General features: G+C 38.7%; 1 protein-coding gene across 1 annotated transcript in view; it reads left to right on the top strand.

The window, feature by feature from the left end:
- JMY (junction mediating and regulatory protein, p53 cofactor) overlaps positions 1–23,740 on the top strand; it is an 81,278-nt gene that overhangs the window by 30,165 nt on the left and 27,373 nt on the right. The window contains exons 3-4 of the mRNA XM_008161975.3: positions 13,513–13,663; positions 19,400–19,569. Coding sequence (XP_008160197.2) covers positions 13,513–13,663; positions 19,400–19,569 — 321 coding nt within the window. The remainder of the gene's footprint in view (positions 1–13,512; positions 13,664–19,399; positions 19,570–23,740) is intronic.

Raw genomic sequence — 23,740 nt, 5'->3', positions numbered from 1 at the left:
CACATGGAAATGTTGCTGATCTAGGACATGAAAATTGTGTTTTTGCATAATGGGTTAAATTGGAACAAATTACATAAAAAATGTGTATTTGAGAAATTAGCAGTGGGCCCTCTCTGGAGCACATCCACACCTTTCTTCCCTCTCAGATGTGCATTTTTACTTAGACCCTGACCAGGTAGCTTAGTTGGTTAGAACGTCACCACCTCGTCCCAATAAACCAAGATTGCTGGTTCAGTCCCTGGTCAGGGCACATGCAAGAAGCAATCAATAAATGCATAAATAAGTGAAAAAAAACAAATCATTGTGTTTTTGTCTCTCTTTCAAAAATCAATCAATTAATCAATTAAAAAAAAGAAATTAGCAGTTACTCTGGGAACTTGATGATTGGGAGCAAGGATGAGTAGTATATTTGAAAAATTATGAAAAGGTGAATGAAGTATGTCTGTGTATTTTTTTCCCTTTACTAATGAATCAGGATATAGAGCAGCACAGAATTGAATCTTATACGCTCCTTTATTAATACTTTTGAAAAATATTGGGGTTGTCAGTTTATCATAAATTTGGTATTTTAGTTAAAATAGTGTAAATAAAGTATTAATTTGTAGACACCAGAATATCCTCCAAATTTTTAATGAAATAGAGACTGTTTTCATTTGAGAAATTGCCTGGAAGGCAATATGGAGACCCCATATCAGAATCTATGTGCATTTTACTTTCATATTAATTATATCAGGATTTATATTGAGTATTGGCATTAGCAAATTGATTGAACCTACTTGTCATGCTGTGTTATCCACTAGCATCACATTTTGCTTCATTTTTCCTGGAAAGCAGAATATAGATAAGGAGGAATAGACAAAAAAATTTTAAATTTGTAACTTTTTTAAAGGTAAATATGGTATTTTACTTTATTGCTGTTTTTGTGATAATTGCTCCTAAGTGCCCAGTCAACTATGACTCTTCTGTTCTTTACCCTTGTGAAGATTTAAATAGAAGTATTAGATTTAGTTTGTGAGCTCATACAGTATGTCAGACAAGTGTGTTAAATGGTGCTGTTGTATTTTATAAGACTAGCTAAATTGATTTTTTAAAAAGAGAACCACATATCACTTTACTGAAAGTATAGCTATCACTAAAGTTTCTACAGATTTAAAATGGCTAACAAGAGAATATGAACAAATTTGTGTCAATAAAGTCTACAACTTAGGTGAAATGGAAACATTCTTTGAAAATTACAAACTATGAAAATGGATTCAAAGAGAAATATACAAGTTTTGATAGCCCTATATTAACAAAGTTGAATTCATAACTTAAAACCTTCCCTCAAAGAAAACTTTCAATTCCAGATGACAGCATTAGAGGATTTATCAAAGATTTAAGGAAGAAGTAATACCAGTTTTACACAAACTCTTTCAGAAAACAAAGTAGGGAACACTTTCCAACTTATTTTTTTGGCCAGCATTAATTATTCTGATACCAAAGCCAAATGACATTTACAGAAAAAAAAAAGACTAGAGATTAACATCCCTCATGAATGTAGTTGCAATATTCATTAACATAATATTAAAAATAGGATCTAGTAAAAGTCAACAAACGAGGAGGAGAGGGGAACTTCTTCAACCTGACTAAGGGCATGTATGAAAAGTCTTAACATCATACCTGACTTCTTTCCCTTAAGATTGGGAGCAAGGCCAGGTTGTCTATTCTCACCAGATCAGCAAGGCAAGGAAAAAAGGCATAAATTGGAAAAGCCAAAGTAAAGCTCTCTTTATATGTAGATCACATGACCATGAATATAAAAAGTCATAAGAAATCTCAAAGCCACTGGAATAATATCTAATAAAAGAGAAACATGCAAATTGACCGTACCTCCGCTACACCCACAAGCCACGCCCACCAGCCAATCAGGAGCGAGTATGCAAATTAATCCAACAAATATGGCGGCAGCCACGGAGCTGAAGCAAGCAGGTGGCTTGGGTTGCCTCCAGCGATGGAGGAAGCCAAGCTTCCTGCCTGCCCTGGCCAGCCCTGGCCTCTGCTCAAGGCTACAATGTTTCAATTATAGAAGATAAATAAATCCCAACAAAAATGGCAGCAGCTACAGAGCTGGAGCCAGCAGGAGGCTTGGGTTGCCCCTGGCAATAGAGGAAGCCAAACTTCCCGCCCGCCCTGCCCCACCCTGGCCTCCGCTCAAGGCTACAAAGTTTCAATTATAGAAGATAAATAAATCCCAGATACCAGGGCCTCTGCTTGGGTCGCCGGGTGGCCTGGCCAGCCTGCAAACCACCACAGGCCCCTCGCCCAGGCCGACCATGCCCCAAGGGAACCCCCACCCTGATCCAGGGCACCCTTCAGGGCAAACCAGCCAGCCCCCACCTGTGCACCAGGCCTCTGTCCTATCTAATAAAAGAGTGATATGCAAATTGACCGTCACTCCAACACACAAGATGGCTGCCCTCATGTGGACACAAGATGGCCAGCAGGGGAGAGCAGTTGGGAGGGACCAGGCCTGCAAGAGAGGGCAGTTAGGGATGACCAGGCAGGCAGAGGAGGGAAGTTGGGGGCTACCGGGCCTGCAGGGAAGGGCAGTTGCGGGGGACCCAGGCCTGCAGGGGAGAGCAGTTGGGGGGGACCAGGCCTGCAGGGGAAGGCAGATAGGGGTGACCAGGCCTGCAGAGGAGGGAAGTTGGGGGCGACTGGGCCTGCAGGTAAGGGCAGTTGGGGGGGGGGGAGAATGCGGGGGCCTGATGCGGCGGGGGCCAAACATGGCGGGGATCTCCCTTTTCCGAAAGAGAGATGAACAAACCGGTTCTAAGTGGAGGCGGCCAGGGATTGAGAAATATTAGAAATAAAGAGAGGAGAGATAGATTTGAAAGCTGGGGCTAGGTGGATCTTTCTGTGCCTGGCTGAGGCCACAGAACAGATCCAGACTGCAAAGCTGAGGCTTTATTTATAATCAGGGACAAACAAGGCAATTAACAATGTTCTTGTAAATTTCACTTGTTTTGGCAGCACTTGCTGCCCCTCCCACAGCCCACTAGCTACCCAGGAAAGATCTAGGGATCAGTTACAGGATCAGGCTTAATTATGCTGGGAGGGGTCTGCCCTCCAAACGAACTTGTTTGTGATCCTGCCACAGGTCAGTCCGAGGCTTAACCCTATAACCGCTTCCTACAGGTCCAGGCCTGCAGGGGAGGGCAGTAGGGGGGGACCAGGCCAGCAGGGGAGGGCAATTAGGGGTGACCAGGCCTGCAGGGAAGGGCAGTTAGGGGCAATCAGGCTGGCCAGGGAGCAGTTAGGCATTAATCAGGCTGGCAGGGGAGTAGTTAGGGGGTGATCAGGCTGGCAGGCAGAAGCGGTTAGGGGCAGTCAGGAAGGCAGGCAGGCGAGCAGTTGGGAGCCAGCACTCCTGGATTGTGAGAGCGATTTCCGACTGCCCGTTTAGGCCCAATCCCAGTAGGAAATCTAGATATGTTCCCTGACCAGGAATTGAACCCGTAACCTTTTGGTATACAGCATGATGCTCCAACCAAACGAGCCACCCAGCCATGGCTGTGCCACTTTTTTTTTTTTTTTAATCTTTATTGTTGAGAGTATTAGAGATCTCCCCCTTTTTTCCCCTATTGCCCCCCTCCACCTGTTTCCTGCCCCACCCCAGGCCTTCACCATCCTATTGTCTGTATCCTTAGGTAATGCACATTTGCATTCTTAACACTTCTTCCTCTCTTTAAAGAATACCCTTCAACATTTCATGTAATACTGTTTTGATGGTGATGAATTTCTTTAGTTTTTTCTTGTCTGTAAAGCTCTGTATCTGACCTTAAATTCTAAATGATAGCTTTGCTGGGTAGAGTAATCTTGGTTGTATGTCCTTGTTATTCATCACTTTGAATATTTCTTGCCACTCCCTTCTGGCCTGCAAAGTTTCTGTTGAGAAATCAGCTGACAGTCATATGGGTGCTCCCTTGTAGGTAACTATTTTTCTCTTGCTGCTTTTTAAGATTTTCTCTGTCTCTAATTCTTGGCGTTTTAATTACCATGTGTCTTGATGTGGGCCTCTTTGGGTTCCTATTTTTTGGGACTCTGCACTTCCTGGTCTTGTAAGTCTATTTCTTTCCCAAGTAAGGGAAGTTTTCTGTCATTATTTCTTCAAATAGGTTTTCAGTATCTTGCTCTCTCTCTTCTCCTTCTGGCACCATCATAATGCGATAGTTGGTATTCTTGAAGTTGTCCCAGAGGCTCCTTACACTATCTTCATACTTTTGGATTCTTTTTTCTTTTTGCTCTTCCGGTTGGGTGTTTTTTGCTTCCTCAGATTCCAAATCGTTGATTTAATTCTCGGAATCCTCTACTGTTGAATCCCTTTATGTAGCCACCACATTTTATGACCTATCTCCTAGTTGAATTTTGAATGTGCTCTTCTTCCTTCACCCCTTTCCTTCTCCAGGACCAAGTAAATCAATAGGTGTCTTTGTGAAATAAAGATACCCACCCCCGACCCCAGCTGACAGATTAGAATAGAGCCACCCTCTGAGCAGATGCAACACTACACATGGCTTGGCTAAGCATAGGCTGGATTTCAGTCTCTACTCTGCCTCCATGGTTGGGTACTTTTGTGCAGGATGCAATTTTTATACCATTTGAGCACTGTATTCTATAGTATGCACACTGTGAACTATATAGTGCCACTATACATTAAGGTCCTTCTCTTAAATTTGTTTCCTTACCTTTAAATTTCTCTCACCTTTAAATGTATTATTTTACACTCTTTCCTGAGAATATTATATCTAATATTTGCTTTGAATATAAACATTTATGAATAGATGCTGCCAAAGCTAATAATTTCATTCTTTTAACAGTCACTTTAGATGACTCCTGGGCCTGTAAAATTTGCATTTAAGGGTACTGCAACATCAGTATATTCGCAAATTTATCCTGAAATTTATTTCACCTAAGAATTGGAGTTGTTTTTTTCTTTTCCACTCTCTTCTAACAATAGATAGGAATAACACATAAGACCCGGTATCTAAGCAAGTGATGTGTTTATCATAAGTAATCCTGTGCCAAGAAATTTGTATTTATAAACGAGTCTCACTGTCCTAGCTACCTACACTGACACATTCTTTTTTCCATGCTAAAAACAGGCACTGTTTTCTTTCTAGTTCTGAAATTGAAAACAGAGGTGTCACTGTTTCAGCACATGATCCAGATGACCAAGGCTGTGCATCTTCAAATTTGCCAAGTTAGGAAATGAACTTAGTATCCTATCTTCACTTAATGTCTTAGGTGCAATTGTAATCACATTTTTTAACAGTTGTCTGAAACATTAGCTACTGAATTTCACAAGTCAGTAAAAAACAGCATTGAAAAGCAATAATATACATGAACAGTGAAGGTAAAGATAATCCAACAACAAAGTGTAAATTATCTTCAAATAATTGTGACTGGATTTATTTTTTGTTAACTTTTTCTCTTCTATAAACCACAATGCAAATTTTCTCACTTCTGTGTACACTGTTTAATTGTGCAAGTGAAAATAAATTCTGCTAATAATCTGAGTTAAGATTTTTGAATTTGGAACACTGCTTGTTCTGTTTATTAAATTTCTGTTTCATAGTTGTATCTATTGGAAAATCAAACCAGATACTTCAGCAGAGGGACTTGAATATAAAGAGTTGTTAATTAGGTCTAAAGTTGTTAACCAGATCATTAAGAAGGCAAGAATGTAACTCCGTAAGATATCAGAGTTAACAATTGCCAAAACAGCCACCACTCCTAGGTGCGGGGTGGGTGTACAGGAAAGATGTACTTTTATTAATCATCAAAGAGGATGGGCCCGGTCCTGGTGAAACTAGTCTCTGAGGAAGAGGACATTGCTCACCTAGTGCTGGTGTTTGAGCTGCTCTAGTGGAGAAACCCTGCTCTCTGGGGATAGTGCACTGGTGGGCTGGTGCTGGTTTCTCTTTCGGAGGTGGGACGGGGGGTTGGGGCACACAATGAAGCTGGTTTTGCAAAGGTGGGAAAGCTGGGAACTGGATTCTGTTAACTGCTTCAGGAAAAAACTGCAGATGCTGGGTTGAAGAAGTGAGGCTGGGATGATGCTCACCAGTAACAGCAAACAGTAAAGTCAAGTAATGCAGATGGGAAGAAGCAAATCTCTGTTACCTCCTTCAATCCTGAAATCTCCTCCCACCCTTCCTATTGACAAAGCCTAAATGTGGTTTGCAGAGCTTGAATCTGAGCATCACAGGGCAGAAGGTGGAACTTGGAGCCATTTACATACATTTCAGATTTTCAAAGTTAGGGAAAACATCTAATAACCTAGCTTATGGTCTTAGGTAAAATAAACTTACAAGTTCTTTAAAGGGTACAAAGTTTAATAAATCAGGTCTTTGAAAAGGATTTCTATTCAAAATGTGCTGAATAAGAGTTTAAAATTTTGGCTGCAGTGTTCAATTTATTAAATTACTATTCCATACTTGTGAATTCTAATATTATACTTTTTAACTTGAGTGTTTTAAAATCAGAAGTAATCACAACAAAAAGTTCAGACCTTGATGGTTTTGTAAGAGCAAACAAGTCCTTTAGAACCCTTAAATCAAAGCTGTAGTCTAAATATGCCACTTACTGTTAAGAATCCCACAGAGGTTTTCTGTTTCCTGTCAAATTAAGGACAATTCCTCAGCCTGACATTTAAAGGCCTCTTAGTGATCACAACCTCCTTTTCTGGTCCTATCTCCCAGTACCTTTATCTATTTTACCTAAACTCCTGCCAGGCTGGACTGCTATCTGTCTCTTACCATACACTAAACTTACCTGCCTCTAGGCATTTGCTCAAGTTAATTCTTGCTTCCAGCATGCTTTTTGAAGGTGGTTCTATTTCTCCTGTCAAAATCCTATCCCCCAGCATACAAAGCTTCTACAGTTATGAACCTCAATAAGTTCTATTTTTTATAGTGATTTTTTTTCTTATTTTCCCCCCATTACCATTTATCCCCTCACCCTGCTCCCTATAAATAGCTAAGTTCTCTCTCACCAAACCTTCAATTTTTCTTAAAGGTCTTAAAACACCTTTATTTCTTTTTACACAGAGATACTGTTTGCCATCTATAATATCTGGCCAAAATGCTACTTATTCATCATTCCCTTTAGAAAGTCTGCCCAGACTTTGCACCCCAAACTCCACAGCTGGTGCTCCCCATGGTATCTTAAGCATACTCTATCATGACATTTTTCATAATCAAACTAGAGCCCTGGTGTGTGAAATTTTGTACTCGGGGGAAGCGAGAGGTCCCTCAGCCTGGCCTGCACCCTCTCGCAGTCCAGGACCCCTCAGGGGATGTCCGACTGACAGCTTAGGCCCGCTCCCCCCCCCCTCCCCGAAGAGAGGCTCCCGCCACCGCAGCTGCCTTCACCAGCTGTGAGCCTGGCTTCTGGCTGAGCAGCACTCCCCCTGTGGGAGCGCACTGACCACCAGGGGGCAGCTCCTGCGTTGAGTGTCTGCCCCCTGATGGTCAGTGCATGTCATAGCAAACGGTCATTCGGCCGTTCGGTTGATTTGCATATTAGCCTTTTATTATATAGGACTAGAAGCCCGGTGCACAAAGTTTTGTGCAAAAGACCTTCCTTCACCTGGCTGCTGGCACCAGTTTTCCGCCAGCACCAGTTTCCTCTGGCCACCCGCTGATCGGAGCACCTCCCGCCAGCGCTATCGGCCACCCCGAGTTCCTCCAGCGCCATTTCCTCTGGCCACCCCCCGATCCGAGCGCATCGCGCTGGCGGGAGGCACTCCGATTGGCGGGTGGCCAGAAGAAAACTGGTGCTGGCAGAAAACTGGTCTCAGCAGCCACGCAATCAGCCACCCCGAGTTCCGCCACCGGCGCCTTCCGCCAGCCCCATGGGTCCTCCTGCAGTGCCAGCCCCATGGGTCCTCACAAGTCCCCGCCCCCACCAGCTCAATCGGCCACCCCGAGTCCCGCCCCCAGCCTTCCAACGGCCCAATCGTGGGCGTAGCGGAGTGATGGTAATTTGCATATTACCATTTTATTAGGTAGGATAGTAATTCTTTACTTGGGTATTTATGTCCTCTACCAGGCTGAATATCTTGTTATCTCTGGTGCTTACTACAATACTGGCAACTGAGCAGATACTATACATGATCATTTTGAATGAATAATTGAGACCTTTCTTAAAGAACCAGTCTCCTCATTTCAAAACAGATTTCTTCATCACAGATCTCTCTCTTCCCCACCCTCAATTAGATAGTAAGTTTCTTGGGAGGACAATATGCATGTTACTCATATATTTCCTCTAAAGCACCTAGTACAGTTGTCTCTGCATTCAAATTATATAATTGAGATGATTTCCAAATATTAGCCATGGGAAAATCTAAAAGGAAAAAAAATCCCAACCATATCTACTAGTAGCATCATTTAAGTTTGACTCCTGAAGTTTGAAACTGGAGATACAGTAATCATCTGAGAATTAAAAAAAAAAAATCTAGTCTAGATGAATATGGAATTGGATATCAAGAATCCAAGCTGCTGCTACTGGCTTAATTGTCTTTGCTTGGTACTATTTTTATAGTCTCAGAAGTGGAATTTTTTATAATTCTGTTTCCAATTAATAAGGAAGACATTTATGTTCTGAACCATATCTCTACTTCCTGTCCCTCCCCCATACACTGGAACAGTGGTCGGCAAACTCAATAGTCAACAGAGCCAAATATCAACAGTACAACGATTGAAATTTCTTTTGAGAGCCGAAAACCGACTTCTGCGCCTGGGCCACAAAGTTTCAATCGCACTGTACGTGCGCACCCGCACGTGGTATTTTGTGGAAGAGCCACACTCAAGGGGCCAAAGAGCCGCATGTGGCTCGCGAGCCGCAGTTTGCCGACCACTGCACTGGAAAAAAGAGGTCTTATAATTTTGCCTCTTTCTGGGCCTCATATATGAAAACATGAGCTCATTGTTTGCTTGACTAGAAACAGGAAACCTCTGGGATAGTGTGTCTTCAGCCTGTCTAGTTGGTATGATTTGTGAACCCAAGAAAAGATAAAAGCATTTTTTCTTGTTCATGCTTATAAAAGATATGTATAATAAAGAAGATTTGGAAAGTGCAGATTTTAAACAGGAAGAAAAATATTACCAATAATTTACTACCAAAAGATGACATCAATAATAATACACCTTACATATTTTGTCCATTTTTCCCTGGGTATTCTTTTATGTAATTGAAATTATATCTCTGTACAATATTGCAATGAACACTCTGGTTATTATTCTTGGAAGGTATTGTCTTAAATACCTTCAAACAGTATGGTATCATAAACTTCGTGGTCCATGTGCAGAAGTCGGTTTTCGGCTCTCAAAAGATATTTCCATTGTTGTACTGTTGATATTTGGCTCTGTTGACTAATGAGCCAAATGATATGGTTCAGAACATAAATACTTCCCAAAAAATGTTTTAATCATTGTATAGTTCCACTAGTAGTATATCAGTGTGTGTCTTTTTCACCATTACCACTGTTTAGTCTCATCATTTTTTAAAAATCTATTTTTATTGATTTCAGAGAGGAAGAAAGGGGGAGAGAGAGATAGAAACATCAATGATGAGAATCAATAATTGGCCGCCTTCTGGGGATCGAGCCTGCCACCCGGGCATGTGCCCTTGACCGGAATCAAACCCAGGACCCTTCAGTCCACAGGCCGACCCTCTAGCCATTGAGCCAAACCAGCTAGGGCCTGTTTAGTCTCATTTTTAATATTTACTTAGTGAATCCTTCTAAGTGGTTATCATCCTGCCATCTAATCTTCTCCTCTCCCTTGCATCAACTTATTCTTATCTGGGCTCTTTCTTCACAGGGGAAAACAGAGATCATCAAACAGGAGTTCCCTTCATCCTTTCTTTACCATACCCAAAACCTACCTTTCTTTATGCCATGAAGGAATTCTTTCTCTTTTTGCCAAAAGCAAATCCCTACACCAGTACTCTGATCCTGTCCCTTCTTATCTTTCAAGGACTTTCCCACTCTTGTTAGCCCCATCTCTTTCCTGCATCTTTAGGTTCTGCTGGATACTTCTTTTCACTGCTCAAACCACTCCATGATCTTCATTAGAATAAAACAAAAAGCAAAGGGCCTCACCTTAAGTCTTATCGTTTTTTAGCACCACCATATTTTTCTCAATTCACATCTCTCTCAAAAGAATATTTATTGCTTACATGTGTCCACATTTCTCTCCGTATTAAAAACGTGTATGGAAGTGAACCAGTAATTCAGCTGAGATCTGATGATGTGATGTGAGTTAATGGGCAAAGGGAGTTTGCTTATTTCCCAGACCTGTTGTTGGCTAAGGTCAGTGATCTTGATGCTGTTAAGTCTGGATACTAGTTATCATCCTACTTGATCCCTAAATAGTGTGTGACAGCATCGATTTCTCCTCCTTTGAATCTTGCTCCTTATGTAATTCCACACTTTTAATGGTGTACCCCCTACCTCTGGCTTGGTTTCTGTATGCACTTTTTCACCCAACCTGAGTGTCGGAATGAACTTAGGGCTCAGTCATGAGCCTTTTCCTTGTGACTTCCTTAGATAGCCTCATTTATTCTCATGGCTATAAATGTCTTCTGTGTGTCAAGGTGACCCAGATTTATATCTCTGGCCATGACCTTTGCAAAGTCAAATCTCAAATACGCAAAACAAAAATCCTCTGTCTTCTTCCTTTTGAAATAAGCTATTCCTCCCTTCACTGTTTACTTTTTAAGGAATGCCAATTGCACATACATATTTCCCCCCAGTAATCTTGGATTTATTCTTGACCCTTCCCTCTGCTCTGGCATTGTCCTTCTTAACACTGCTAATAAGTTGTTCACTGTGTGCTGGGCACACTATTCCTCTGTCTCGAAGAATCTTCATTTGCTTAAGGAGCAAGTATATTATAGCTAACAGTAAATGTTACCTTCCATTGGGTGTTAAATTTCCAGGTGATTAAAATTTTATTTTGGTTTTAGACTTTTCTTTAAATTTCTATTTATTGCACAATTAAGAGAATATGGCCTGTATAATTTCTACTTTTGAAACTTATTATCAACTTTTATATCAAGGCTTATAACACTTGATAACTTCTTAAAATGTACCCCAGGAGTGTATCAACATTCTTTTGTATATTTTCTTTTCATGTTCCTAATACGGTTTTAACTTCTCATTTCATTTTTAACAGTCTTTTCTCAATATATGATAAAGTAGAATGGAATGTATATAAAGAGTTCATTGATATTCTTACTGGTTTGTACCCTTCTTCCATGTTAAACTTAACCTGTGTAGTGATTTTATGTACTTTAATATTAATATTGTCACTTCAGTGAATTTTATTTTAGCATTCACCTGGTATATCCCTGTCCATTATTTGATTTTCAACTTTCCTTAGTGTGTTTTTTTCAGTCATGACTCTTATAAATAATACAAAGCTAAATTTTTTGTTATTTTTTTTCCAGAGCCCTTCATTAGGTAGATGGGTTGGTTTTTATGTATTATCAGCCTTAAAATATTGAGTTTTTATTTTACTTACAATTTATTAAATAAGTATTTTATTGGCACAAATAACTCTTAACCTCACTGAAAATATAATTATCACAAAGGAGGAAATAAATTTTTCATGATCTCAGCACCCCAAAATAACCAGTTACAACAGTGTGCTAAATGCCTTTTGTTTATATATGGAGGAAAAAAGGATGAAAAAGAAGATAGAAAAGGAATGAAGGGAGAACAAATTTTATGTCAGTATCTTCAACATTGTTTTTTTTGTTTGTTTCTTTTTTTTAAATTTCTTTATTGATTAAGGTGTTACATATGTGTCCTTATTCCCCCATTACCCCCCTCCCCGCCCACCCCCTCCACTCATGCCTTCACCCCCCTGTTGTCTGTGTCCATTGGTTAGGCTTATATGCATGCATACAAGTCCTTTGGTTGATCTCTCCCCCTTACCCCCACCCTACCCTACCTCCCTCTGAGGTTAGATGGTCTGATGTTTCTCTGTCTCTGGATCTATTTTTGTTCATCAGTTTATGTTGTTCATTATATTCACAAATGAGTGAGATAATGTGATATTTATCTTTCTCTGACTGGCTTATTTCACTTAGCATAATGCTCTCCAGTTCCATCCATGCTGTTGCAAATGGTAAGAACTACTTCTTTTTTACTGCAGCATAGTATTCCATTGCGTAGATGTACCACAGTTTTCTAATCCATTCATCTGCTGATGGGCACTTAGGCTGTTTCCAAATCTTAGCTATTGTAAATTGTGCTGCTATGAACATAGGGGTGCATATATCCTTTCTGATTGGTGTTTCTAGTTTCTTGGGGTATATTCCTAGAAGTGGGATCACTGGGTCAAATGGGAGTTCCATTTTCAGTTTTTTGAGGAAACTCCCTACTGTTCTCCACAGTGGCTGCACCAGTCTGCATTCCCACCAGCAGTGCACGAGGGTTCCTTTTTCTCCGCATCCTCACCAGCACTTGTCGTTTGTTGATGTGTTGATGATTGCCATTCTGACAGGTGTGAGGTGGTACCTCATTGTCATTTTGATTTGCATTTCTCAGATGATTAGTGACTTTGAGCATGTTTTCATATGCCTCTTGGCCTTCCTTCTGTCTTCTTTCAAAAAGTATCCAATTAGGTCCGTTGCCCATTTTTTGATTAGATTGTTTATCTTCCTTTTGTTAAGTTGTATGAGTTCCCTGTAAATGTTGGAGATTAAGCCCTTATCAATGATAGCATTAGCAAATATGTTCTCCCATGCAGTGGGCTTTCTTGTTGTTTTGTTGATGGTTTCTTTTGCTGTGCAAAAGCTTTTTATTTTGATGTAGTCCCATTTGTTTATTTTCTCTTTAGTTTCCATTGCCGTAGGAGCCTATCAGTGAAGACATTGCTTCGGCATATGTTTGAGATTTTGCTGCCTGTGGATTCCTCTAGTATTTTTATGGTTTCCCGTCTTATGTTTAAGTCCTTTATCCATTTTGAGTTTATTTTTGTGTATGGTGTAAGTTGGTGGTCTAGTTTCATTTTTTTGCATGTATCTGTCCAATTTCCCCAACACCATTTATTGAATCAACATTGTTAATTTTCTTGTGTTATTAATTAATAGCTAGCACTCTAAAGCAGGGGAAAACAAGTATTCTTTGTTTTAGAATCAAGCACAGTGCCTGATGTAAGCATTCAGTAAATGCTTAAGAAATGAATAAAAGAAAGAAAAGAACTTTTTAAAAATGTTTTATTTTATTGATTTTAGAGAAAGGAAGGGAGAGGGTTAGAGAGATAGAAACTTCCGTGATGAAAGAGAATCATCTATTGGCTGCCTCCTGCATGCTTCCTACTGGGGATTGAGCCCACAACCAGGGCATGTATCCTGACCTAGAATCGAACCAGTGACCTCTTGGTTAATGGAGCGACATCTAACCACTGAGCAACACCGGCCGGGAAGAACTTAATTTTTCTTTTTCTCTCTCTAAAGATTTCCATGGAGAATGATTATCTGGGTCCTCGAAGAATTGAAAGTTTACAAAAAGAAGATGCTGATTGGCAGCGGAAAGCTCACATGGCTGTGCTCTCTATTCAAGATCTTACTGTCAAATATTTTGAAATAACAGCTAAAGCTCAAAAAGGTAAGTTTCCCAATGAAATTATCCTTGTTTAACTTTGAAAACGAGTTGTTTAAATATTTTATGTTCACATTAACTGTGTTGAAAAGTATATAAAGACCACTAATATACCACTAATATTTTGGAAGGAAGATCACGATTAATAAAGTTATATCTTTTCAGTCTTTTTTAGATACATTAGTAATGGGATATTGATATAGTATAATTCAGTTCTGACACTAATCATTCACAATTACAGACCCCACAATTTAAAGGCACAGAGGTGAGTCTCCAACAAGACTATCCTCATCTCGGGCACTACTCCCTCATTTGGGGGGTGGGGGGTTTCTCAGGCCATCTGCTCTTCTAACCAACTTGCTACCAATTTGGGGGTTCCCATAGCTTTTTTAGGTTCAGTAATTCACTACAATGACTCAAAGAACTCAGTAAAGCACATTCTTAGAACTTAGAAATGATACAAATCAGGACAAGCCAAATGAGACATAGGGCAAACTGTGAAGGTTCATTTCTTTCACTTCCTTCCTTAGGTGGCCATAGAAGTTCTTCAGTGGCTCCTTAATATGCAATTCAAACTCAGGGCTGTTCATTATATTAATAATCTGTTACTCTCTTTACCTGCAGTTAATACAGGTTAACATTCAGGTTATTCTTTCATCAAATTCACATTTTTTTAAGTTGAATTTAAAGCAATTTATCCCTTCAGAATGCCAGTGCAGAATGAGAATACTTTTCTTGATTTCTCCACATCCTTTGGCATTGTCATAAAAACACACAAAAACAATAATTTGATAAGTGAAAATATTATCATGTTCTTAAATTTTACATTTCTTTGGTTACTGAATGTTGATCTTTTTTGTTCTCATATAATAATTGGTATTAGCATATTCTTTTTTTTTTTTCAGTTAAGATTTTTGCCTATTTTTCTATGGTATTTTTTGTATTGCTCTATAAGAGCTCCTAATATATTCATAGATACTTTTATTATATTTCTATTATAGTTGTATAGTTTTGACATCTGTTGCAAATATCTATTCCTAAATTTTCTTTTAACATTTTTTGTTATACAAATTTTATTTGTAAAAATCATCAGCTTTTAAGAATGATTTCCTTTTTAATCTTTAAATTATGTTAACTTGTAATTTCTAAAGTAAGTTTCTGTGTTCCTTCAAATAGTTAAAACCTACTAAAAATCCTTTTATATACTTAGATTTCTTTCTACACTTTTTTCTGTTCTTATACTGTAATTGTAACTTTATAACAAAATTTATTACCTAGTTTATCAATTAACCCCTCATTAGTTTTCAAAATATCTTGGCTATACTCAATTATTCTTCACTAAAGTAGTATTATAACCCTTTTGAAAAATCACATACACTCTTTTTTTTTTTATTAGAATTATTTCTTCCCAAACAAATATAATTCTGATCAAAACTATAATGTTTTAGGATTTGAAAGAGGATTTTAATATTTATGAGGAAGAGTAAATGCTTTATTTATTAAATAAACAGGTGTTATAGGATAATTTTTTGGGGGGTGTGGTTGGTATATCACGCCATTTATTCAAGTTGATTAGGTTTTTTGTTTTGGTTTGGTTTTTGTTTTTTATCTGGGTCCTACACATTTCTTGTTCAGTTCACTTGTGGGCTTTTTATGTTTTACCTTTGTTATTATGAAAGGGCATTATTCCTTTTAATAGGTTTTGAGCTTTATTCTTTAATCTTCAAATATTTGATCCATTTTGGTGATTAAAATGGTATAGAATGTGTTCAGGTTCTTATGCAGATGTTTCACTTCCATACACAGTGAAATTTGATAGCTGTAATAAAAACTGTCAATAATTATATGTGATTTTTATTTGTTAAAGAATAAAGTAAATATGGTTTGTTTCTTAGATTTAGCAAAATGCTTTAGATAGATGAAATTATAGTTAACATGTAGTGTTTGACTATGAAGTGCTTTCCTTCGTTCTTTTAAGATATGTATTAGTAATACTTTTTGTTTTAATGTTGATGTGAGTGATTTTGTGCATAGATGCTGGCAAAAGTGTCTGACATTTATGCTATTGCTACTTTTTAAACTCAAGTTTCAGTCAACAAGGTTATCATGTCTTATCTTTGCTGGTCCTGAAATATAGATATTTGCCTAAGCAGGTGGCAAAAGTTTGAGTAAGCCATATTACTTGTCTCTCCCCATCTTCAGTTTTCTGGGGGAAAATAGTATAATATGATTAAGGAATTTTGAAAATCACATATACCCTATTATTCTGCCACCAGTCATCATCTCCTACTTCATGTCCATTTCAAGTACACATGAAAATACTTTACATTTAAAAATGCATTATATTAAGATGAGCTATTGCTATAGAACTTGCAGGCATCAAAAGGATAATAAAGAAAATGCTACAAACAACACTTCACATGCAAATTTAACAAAGGTGAAATGGAACAATTCCCTGAAAAACACAAACTACCACAGTTCATACAAGTTGATAATAAATAACCTGAATATTTTAATAACTATTAAAGATATTGGATTTGTAGTTTAAAATCTTTCAAAAAAAGAATTCTCTAGGCCCAAATGGTTTCACTGGCAAATATTACCAAATATCTGAATAGTAATACAGCTCTATCTACACAGTCTCTTCCAGAAAATAGAAAAGGGAAGGAACACTTCCAATTTATATTAAGCTAGAGGCCCAGTGCATGAAATTCGTGCACGGCGGGGGCGGGGGCCCCTCAGCCCCGCCTGCACCCTCTACAATTCAGGACCCCTACACCTTTTTCTTATCTAGCTAACCTCTTCACATTTAAAAAAATTAACTGAAATATCACCTACTCTAGGAAATTCTCTTTGAACAAATGTCTTTACAATCTGTATTAAGTATTTTCCTAGTATATCATTCTTTTTCTTTAACAGCTACTTAGAGTGGATGCAATGTGGTTTTCATTCTTGCATCTGAATTTTTTCTTCTTGCTCTTGTAATAGCAAAGCTTATCCAATTTAGATTTGCCCTTCAAGGGCTTATATTAGTTCAGTTTCTAGTTGGCTCCCTGCTTTTTTTTTTAAGTAATAAATTTGGGTTGTGATAGTAAGCCTCACTTGTAAACAAGCCTGTAGGTCTCCCTATCTGAACATTTTATAATACCTATCACTTTAGCATACCAGAGATTGTGTTCATTTATAGAAAATAACAATAAATGTCACCTGATCATTTGATCTTCTAGTAATATTTTATAGCAAGATGTATTATTCTAGTAATTTAACTATTACAAACTGAGGCATACAGAAATAAATCACATTGAACAATAAAGAATGACTCAAATATCAAAGCATAGTACACTTAGGGCCTCCCTTGTCCTGTGCCTCAGATATCATAGCATAGTACACAGTTCACATGGAACTCAGCTTCCTTTAAAATAGGAAGGGATGCCATACTCATGAAGCAGCTACTTCCACACATTTCTTTTATTTAATTCACAGCAAAGCCCAGGGTTGTAACTTGTAACGACCGATCATGACCAAAGGCTGACCAACTGGAAGTCAGTGCATACTCTTAGTACATACTCTTTGTACTAATTATTGGAAAATCACCCTAGCAATGCCTCTGTTCCTCTTTGTATTGTTGCCTTACATTCTGATGTTATTACTGCGCTTTTATCATCCACTCGCTCTAATAAGATTGTGAATTTTTTAAGTGCAGAGATCATGACTTGAGCTTGTGTTTCTCTGTCATGGTGCCTAGATAAATACCCAAATGCCATCCAGTCCAAATGACTGTGATGAGAGAGGCCCACCGCTGCTGGAGACCTCTGATTTTTATTTAAGGGCCTCACTTGTTCTGCGCCTTTACAGAGGGGTGAGTAGGGGCTGAGGGAATTTGAGGAAACCCAGACAGAATTCTCCTCCTAAAAGATTTTGCTAAGCTGGCACCCGGGCATTTGTCCAATTAAAATCCGGACACACAGCAATAACAAAGGCACTGGTCTCCTACTGCTAATGTGAGGGGATCAAACCTCAGCCTGCAGGAACTCACCCTCGCAGTCAGGACCAGCCGCTGGGTAGACCTGGGCTGGTGCTCCTAACTCTGGGGAGAGGGAGACTTCCTGTGGCTACAGGCTAGAGGCCCCAGACTCCGCGCCACGCTCAAACAGGTCCATAGGGCAGGTTGGTCAGCGGAGCGGCCTCTTCGCCTGGGATTGCAGGGCAGTTTGGCCAGGCTCAGCCTGGCTTGTTCACCCCATGATCACAAGGCAGCTCGGCCTGTGTCTTCACCCTGTGATTGGGGGGCAGCTCGCCAGTCTCCCACGGGCTGGGGGAGCCGACCAGTCGAGCCCACAGCATGTGGCAGCAGCTGTGAAGGTCGCCACAGCAACCCAGCACTGACTTCCAGTTGGTCAGCCTTTGGTCATGATCGGTCGTTACAAGTTACAACCCTGGGCTTTTATTTATTAGGGTGAGACCAGCAATGCCCTAACTCCAAAACTATACAAAAACAGTACAAAAAAGAAGAAGAAAACTATAGACCTGCAGTCTACATAGATAGATGCAAAAATCCTCAACAAAATATTGGCAAATTTTAAAATATTTAAAAATTAACAATCATGACCAAATGGAGTTTTTCTTTTCTCATTCAGTATGTGAACATCAATCAATGCATTCTACTGTATTGAAGGTCTAAAGCAGTGGTTTTTAACTGGGTGTGATTGTGTTACACAAAAGGACACGGAGCAGTGTCTGGAGACATTTTTGGTTTTTACAACAGCATAGTGTATAACTAGCATCTAGCCAGCAGAGGCCAGAAATTGTGTTCAGCATTCTATGTTGCACAGGACAGCTCACCATAATGGCTAAGAATTTTCTGGCTTATAATGTCAAAAGTGCTGGTGTTGAGAAATTCTAGTCTTAATTAAAAAAGCATGATCAGTATATCAGTAGATGTTGAAAAAGCATTCGGCAAAATATAACATCACGTGCTAAAAAAGCTCAGCAAACTAGGAACAGAAAGGAATTTCCTTAAATTAATAAAGTGCATCTACAAAAATACTAAAGACATCTCAGTTAATGGTGAAAGAGTAAATACCCCATAAACTAGGTAAAAAGTCAAGAATGTTCACGCTTGCCATTGCTATTGAATGTAATATAGTAAATCTTAGCTGGTTGTAATGAGGTGAGAAAAAGAAATAAAATGTATATAGTTTGGAAAGGAAGAAATATAATAGTCCTTCCTATTCACAGATAATAACATTGTTTATGTAGAGAATTATATGGAATCTATATTAAACTCTTGTTAATAACAAGTCACTTTCTCAAGGTCACAGGAAATAAGGTCAACCACATAAGTGAATTTTAGTAGGATTTAAATGATTTTAAATAATCTTTAATATTTCAACTAACATTACCAGGAAAAATGTATAAACTTTCACAGAATAAAGTTTAAATAGAAACTTTGAAATGTAATGACACTGGACATGTGAAAGAGCACTTTTAAAGTTTATCTGACAACTTGGTTTCATTTTCATAGTTATTTCTGAGGAAGATTATTTAAAAATTTTATTAAAGACATTAGAATCTAAGATATTGTTGAATAATATTTTAGAGCCGTTAATAAGTAATTTACCATGGGGGTAGGATTTGGGTGTTTATCTTTGAGTAGGTGGTTAGTGAAAGCTGAGTCTTTCAAATTCTTTAGTATCAAGTTGTTTTATATCTTAATGTCTTTTTAAAAATTATTATTAATAGCTGTGTACGATCGAATGCGAGCAGATCAGAAGAAATTTGGTAAAGCATCTTGGGCAGCAGCCGCTGAACGTATGGAGAAACTCCAGTATGCAGTTTCTAAGGAGACGCTGCAGATGATGCGAGCTAAAGAGATCTGTTTGGAACAGAGGAAACATGCACTAAAAGAAGAGGTAACAAAAACACGGAAAGATACAAAATTTTTAAAACTTAAGATTTAATTTTATCTTTGTACAAGACTGACATTTTTCTGATTCTACAGTCAACTATTAATTTTGCACTGACTCCATTAGACAATAATACTCATGATGGGGCCTATGATTTGAGGTGCAACTAATAGAAAAGCTAGGTACATATGGTATTTTCACAGCATCACAGTGGAAATGTAGGCATCAATGCACTGTTAAGACAAAAAGGAGGTCTACGTTAGAATTCCTTTGCTTTCTTTAAAATTTTTATACTGTAATGTTCAAAGCTTTCTGACAATTATTAAGAAAGTTTCACTGCCTAGGGAAATTTAGCAAAAATCCTAAGGCAGTAACATTTTGTTAGACTTAATTATATTATGCTTAGACCATTACCTTTGGAACTTTCATTTTATTTCTTCTGGAAGAAAACAAGGTTAATAGAGGTCCAATTTTCTTGACTGGGCTTCAATTTTCTCTTCATGGATAAAAAAAAAGAAAGGAAAAAAGCTATAGAAATCCTTGAAAAGGGTTTCTTAAAACCTACCTAAAATGAACTTTTAAAAATTAACTTTTTTTTCATTCTCATCTTGTTTGTCAGTGGTTTTAGTATTCCTTGTAGGGTCCAAAATAGCACTGGGATATACCGTTGAAGCCCAAATCTTGTTTGAAAATATTGCAACCATTAAATGTATACTAAATGTGTACCTTCTAAACCATTAGTTTTGAAATACTATTATATATTTTATGTTTTATTATTAAACTCAGCCAGAACAAATAGCTTTTTATAAAAGAGTACTTAAATATCTACATTGGTGTATGCTGATAGTTTTTCTAACTATTAGAAGAAGCAAATGTTATGGTCTAGGAATACAGTATTTTTGAAAATCAGGAAAGTATATAGTTTTAATAGTGAATGTAGATTAAAACTAGTGTTAGGGATGAATCTGAGCAGGTGTTCTAGATGGTAGGTAGTAACATTTGATGTTTTAGGCACAACTATTCAGTTTGTCTGTTGTACCCAGAGTTAAAACTCAAAATATATCAAAGATGAAAAGCAGTCAAATTATTAAATAAATTTTGGATTGCTTTTCCTTTTCTTTATCTATTTTTTACCTTATTGAAATAGATAGTTAACAATTTATTGTATCATACATTATTGAGTCATTTTTGGGGGGGAAAATGAAATCACTTTTTGGGACCAATATGTCATACATGAAATATTTCTAAAACCAAACTCCTTCATTTCCCCATATAGCAGGTCTTCCTCAAATCTCTCCTTTCTGTTAAGGGCGCATGGTTCTTCAAGACACTCCAGGCCCAAAACCTTAGGGTCATCTTTAACTCTTCCTTTCCCTTTGCCTCCATTTTCTGCTTGTTAGAATTCTGCCTTACTAAAATGTCCCCGCTCAGTTTATTCACTCAACAACTATTTGTTAAATGTTTTTAATGTTTTTGCTAGAAATTATAATAGGTGATGGGGATAAAAACATGATTAATGCCCCCCCCCCCCTTTTTTTTTAAGCATAAAAAGGTGCAGTCCTGGTATGTCAAACTCTTAGAATATGGTGAGGCAAGACATGGGCAGTGTGAAAATGAGCTGTGAGATAGACATGTATCATAATACGCAAAGTAGACCCTTGGAGGAGTATTCCACTTTGACCCAAAGGTCATAGGTGAAGAGAACTGCATGTTCCAGGAGTCCTAGTAGAGGCAGGAAAAATCAACCTAGTTATCTGAAGGAGAGTGAGAAAGGAAGTTAGAAAGTAAGCAAAGTTTAGGGTTGGCCTTCTATGTCCTGCCAAGGAATTTGAATTTTACCCTAAAAACAGTATAGAGCCATTGTAATATATTAATCAAGGAGTAACATGATCAGATTTGTTTTTATGAAATATTAGGGGCCCAGTGCACAAATTCGTGCACCTTGAAAGGAACTGTGGGCCGTGAGGCTGCAGTAGGCACAGGGGCAGGTCTTGGCCCATCCTCCACAGCACCCCTGCCCAGCCTCTCCCATCACAGCCCCTGGTCCCCTGTCTGCTGGCAGCCCCACTCCCACCGCCGCTCACACCCGCTGACAGTGTGGAGTGATTGGGGCCAGCGCCAGCAGTGGGTGGGAGTGAGGCCGGCGCCGGCAGCAGGTGCAAACGCCGGGTGGGACCACGTCATGAGGGAGCAAAGAATTTTCAGTAACCACCAGAGGCTCGCCCCGATGACAGCGACTGGCGCCCCACCTTGGTCTGGTGCCCCCACTCACCTGCTTCACCATCCCACTGCAGCCAATGCCCACCATGTTCCGCACACGCCCCCTGGTGGTCAGCGCACATCATAGGGGCCAGTTGTTTGGTTGTTCGGTTGTTCTGCTGTTTGGTCTATTTGCATATTAGCCTTTTATTATATAGGATTATTCTGGGCAGTTTCTAGAGAATTGATTTGAAAGTCATTCTTAAATCCTTAACCCGTTTCCTTTACACAGGAAACTGTTTTCAAATTTTGTTTCACTGCTGGTCATTGAAAGCAAAGCATTTCTCATAATTTGGATCTTTAATTCAGTTATGAAAGAGGTTTGAGTTAAAGGCAATAGGAAATTGAGAAAGACCAAACTTACATTATGTTTTCATAACCTGAAATTGCTGCTTTTAAAGCTACTCAGGATTGCAGGGTATTTCTAGGCAGCTGAGAATTTGAGGTCCAGATTGCACAGGTCTGGCCTCCTCCTGAATGGACATGAGCTTGTGCCTTTGTTCAGATAGCACTGCAGTCATGTCATCTTGAATAGACTTGTAGAAGAGGCAAGAAGTATGGATTTTTGTTGGACAGAGGAGAATGAGCTGGATTAGGCAACTGATTTTATACTAGCTATTTTAAGAGAGGAATTATACTTCAGAAGGATTAGATAAGAATAAAATTATTTGCTTCATCATTAGATTTGTAGTACTTTGTAGCTCAAAATGATTTTTAAATCGTATTTTGAGACATACTTCATATACCATACAGTTTTCCCATTTAAAGCGTAACTAGCAATACAGTCAACTGTAGAATATTTTCATAACCCCCAAAATAAACCTGTGTTCATTAGTAGTTATTCTTCATCTCCCCTTCAAGCCTCCCCCAGACATAGACAATAACTAATCTACTTTCTGTCTCTCTAAATTTTCTATTCTGGACATTTTACTGTAAATGGAATCATAAAATATGTGGTTTTTTTACTTAGCACGTTTTCAAGGTTCATCCATGTTGTAGCATGTATCAGTTGAAAGCAAAGCATTTTTGTTATGTTTTGTTTTGTTTGGGGGTTTTTTGGTGCCAAATGACACTTTATTGCATGGTTATACCACATTTTGTACATTCATCAATTGATGAACATTTTGATTCATTCTACTTTTGGAGCTATTGTGAATAGTGCTGCTGTGAACATTCATGTGCAAGTTTTTATTTATCTTGATATATACCTAGTGTGAAACCGCCATTTAACCAACTGAGGAACTGCCAGACTGTTTTCAAAAGCAGCTGTACCATATTCATTCCCACTAGCAGTGCAGGAAGGTTAAAATTTCTCCACATATTTACATTATCACCACCAATGCTTCTTACAGTTTGTCTTTGTATTATAGCCATCCTGGTGGGTGTGAAGCGGTACCTCATGGTTTTGACTTGCGTTCCCTGATGGCATTGATGTTGAGTATCTTTTCGTGTGCTTATTGCCCACTTAACATATCTTCTTTAAATAAACATTCAGATCTTTTGGCCATTTTTACATTTTTTTATTACTAATTTGAAAGTTCTTTGTATATTCTAAATACAAGTCTTTTATCAAATACATAAATAATTTGTAAAATTTTGCTCCCATTCTGTGGATTAACTATATTGGTTTTTAAAACATTGAGTATATTTGTGAAAGTAGTACATTTTTGTCTGTAGAGAAGAGCAAAATGTCTCTGCTTATCTATACATATAAAAGATGACCGGTCACTATGACGCACACTGACCACCAGGGGGCAGGTACTCAACACAGGAGCTGCCCCCTGGTGGTCAGTGCGCTCCCACAGGGGAAGCGCTGCTCAGCCAGAAGCTGGGCTCACAGCTGGTGAGAGCAGCTGTGGCAGCAGGAGCCTCTCCCAACTCCACAGCAGCACTACCAAGCGGTGACAGCAGGCGCAGT

The sequence above is a fragment of the Eptesicus fuscus genome, chromosome 4 (assembly GCF_027574615.1).
Source record: "Eptesicus fuscus isolate TK198812 chromosome 4, DD_ASM_mEF_20220401, whole genome shotgun sequence".
Lineage (NCBI taxonomy): Eukaryota > Metazoa > Chordata > Mammalia > Chiroptera > Vespertilionidae > Eptesicus > Eptesicus fuscus.
The sequence above is the reverse complement of the archived record's forward strand: the minus strand, read 5'-3'. Positions and strand labels throughout refer to the sequence as shown.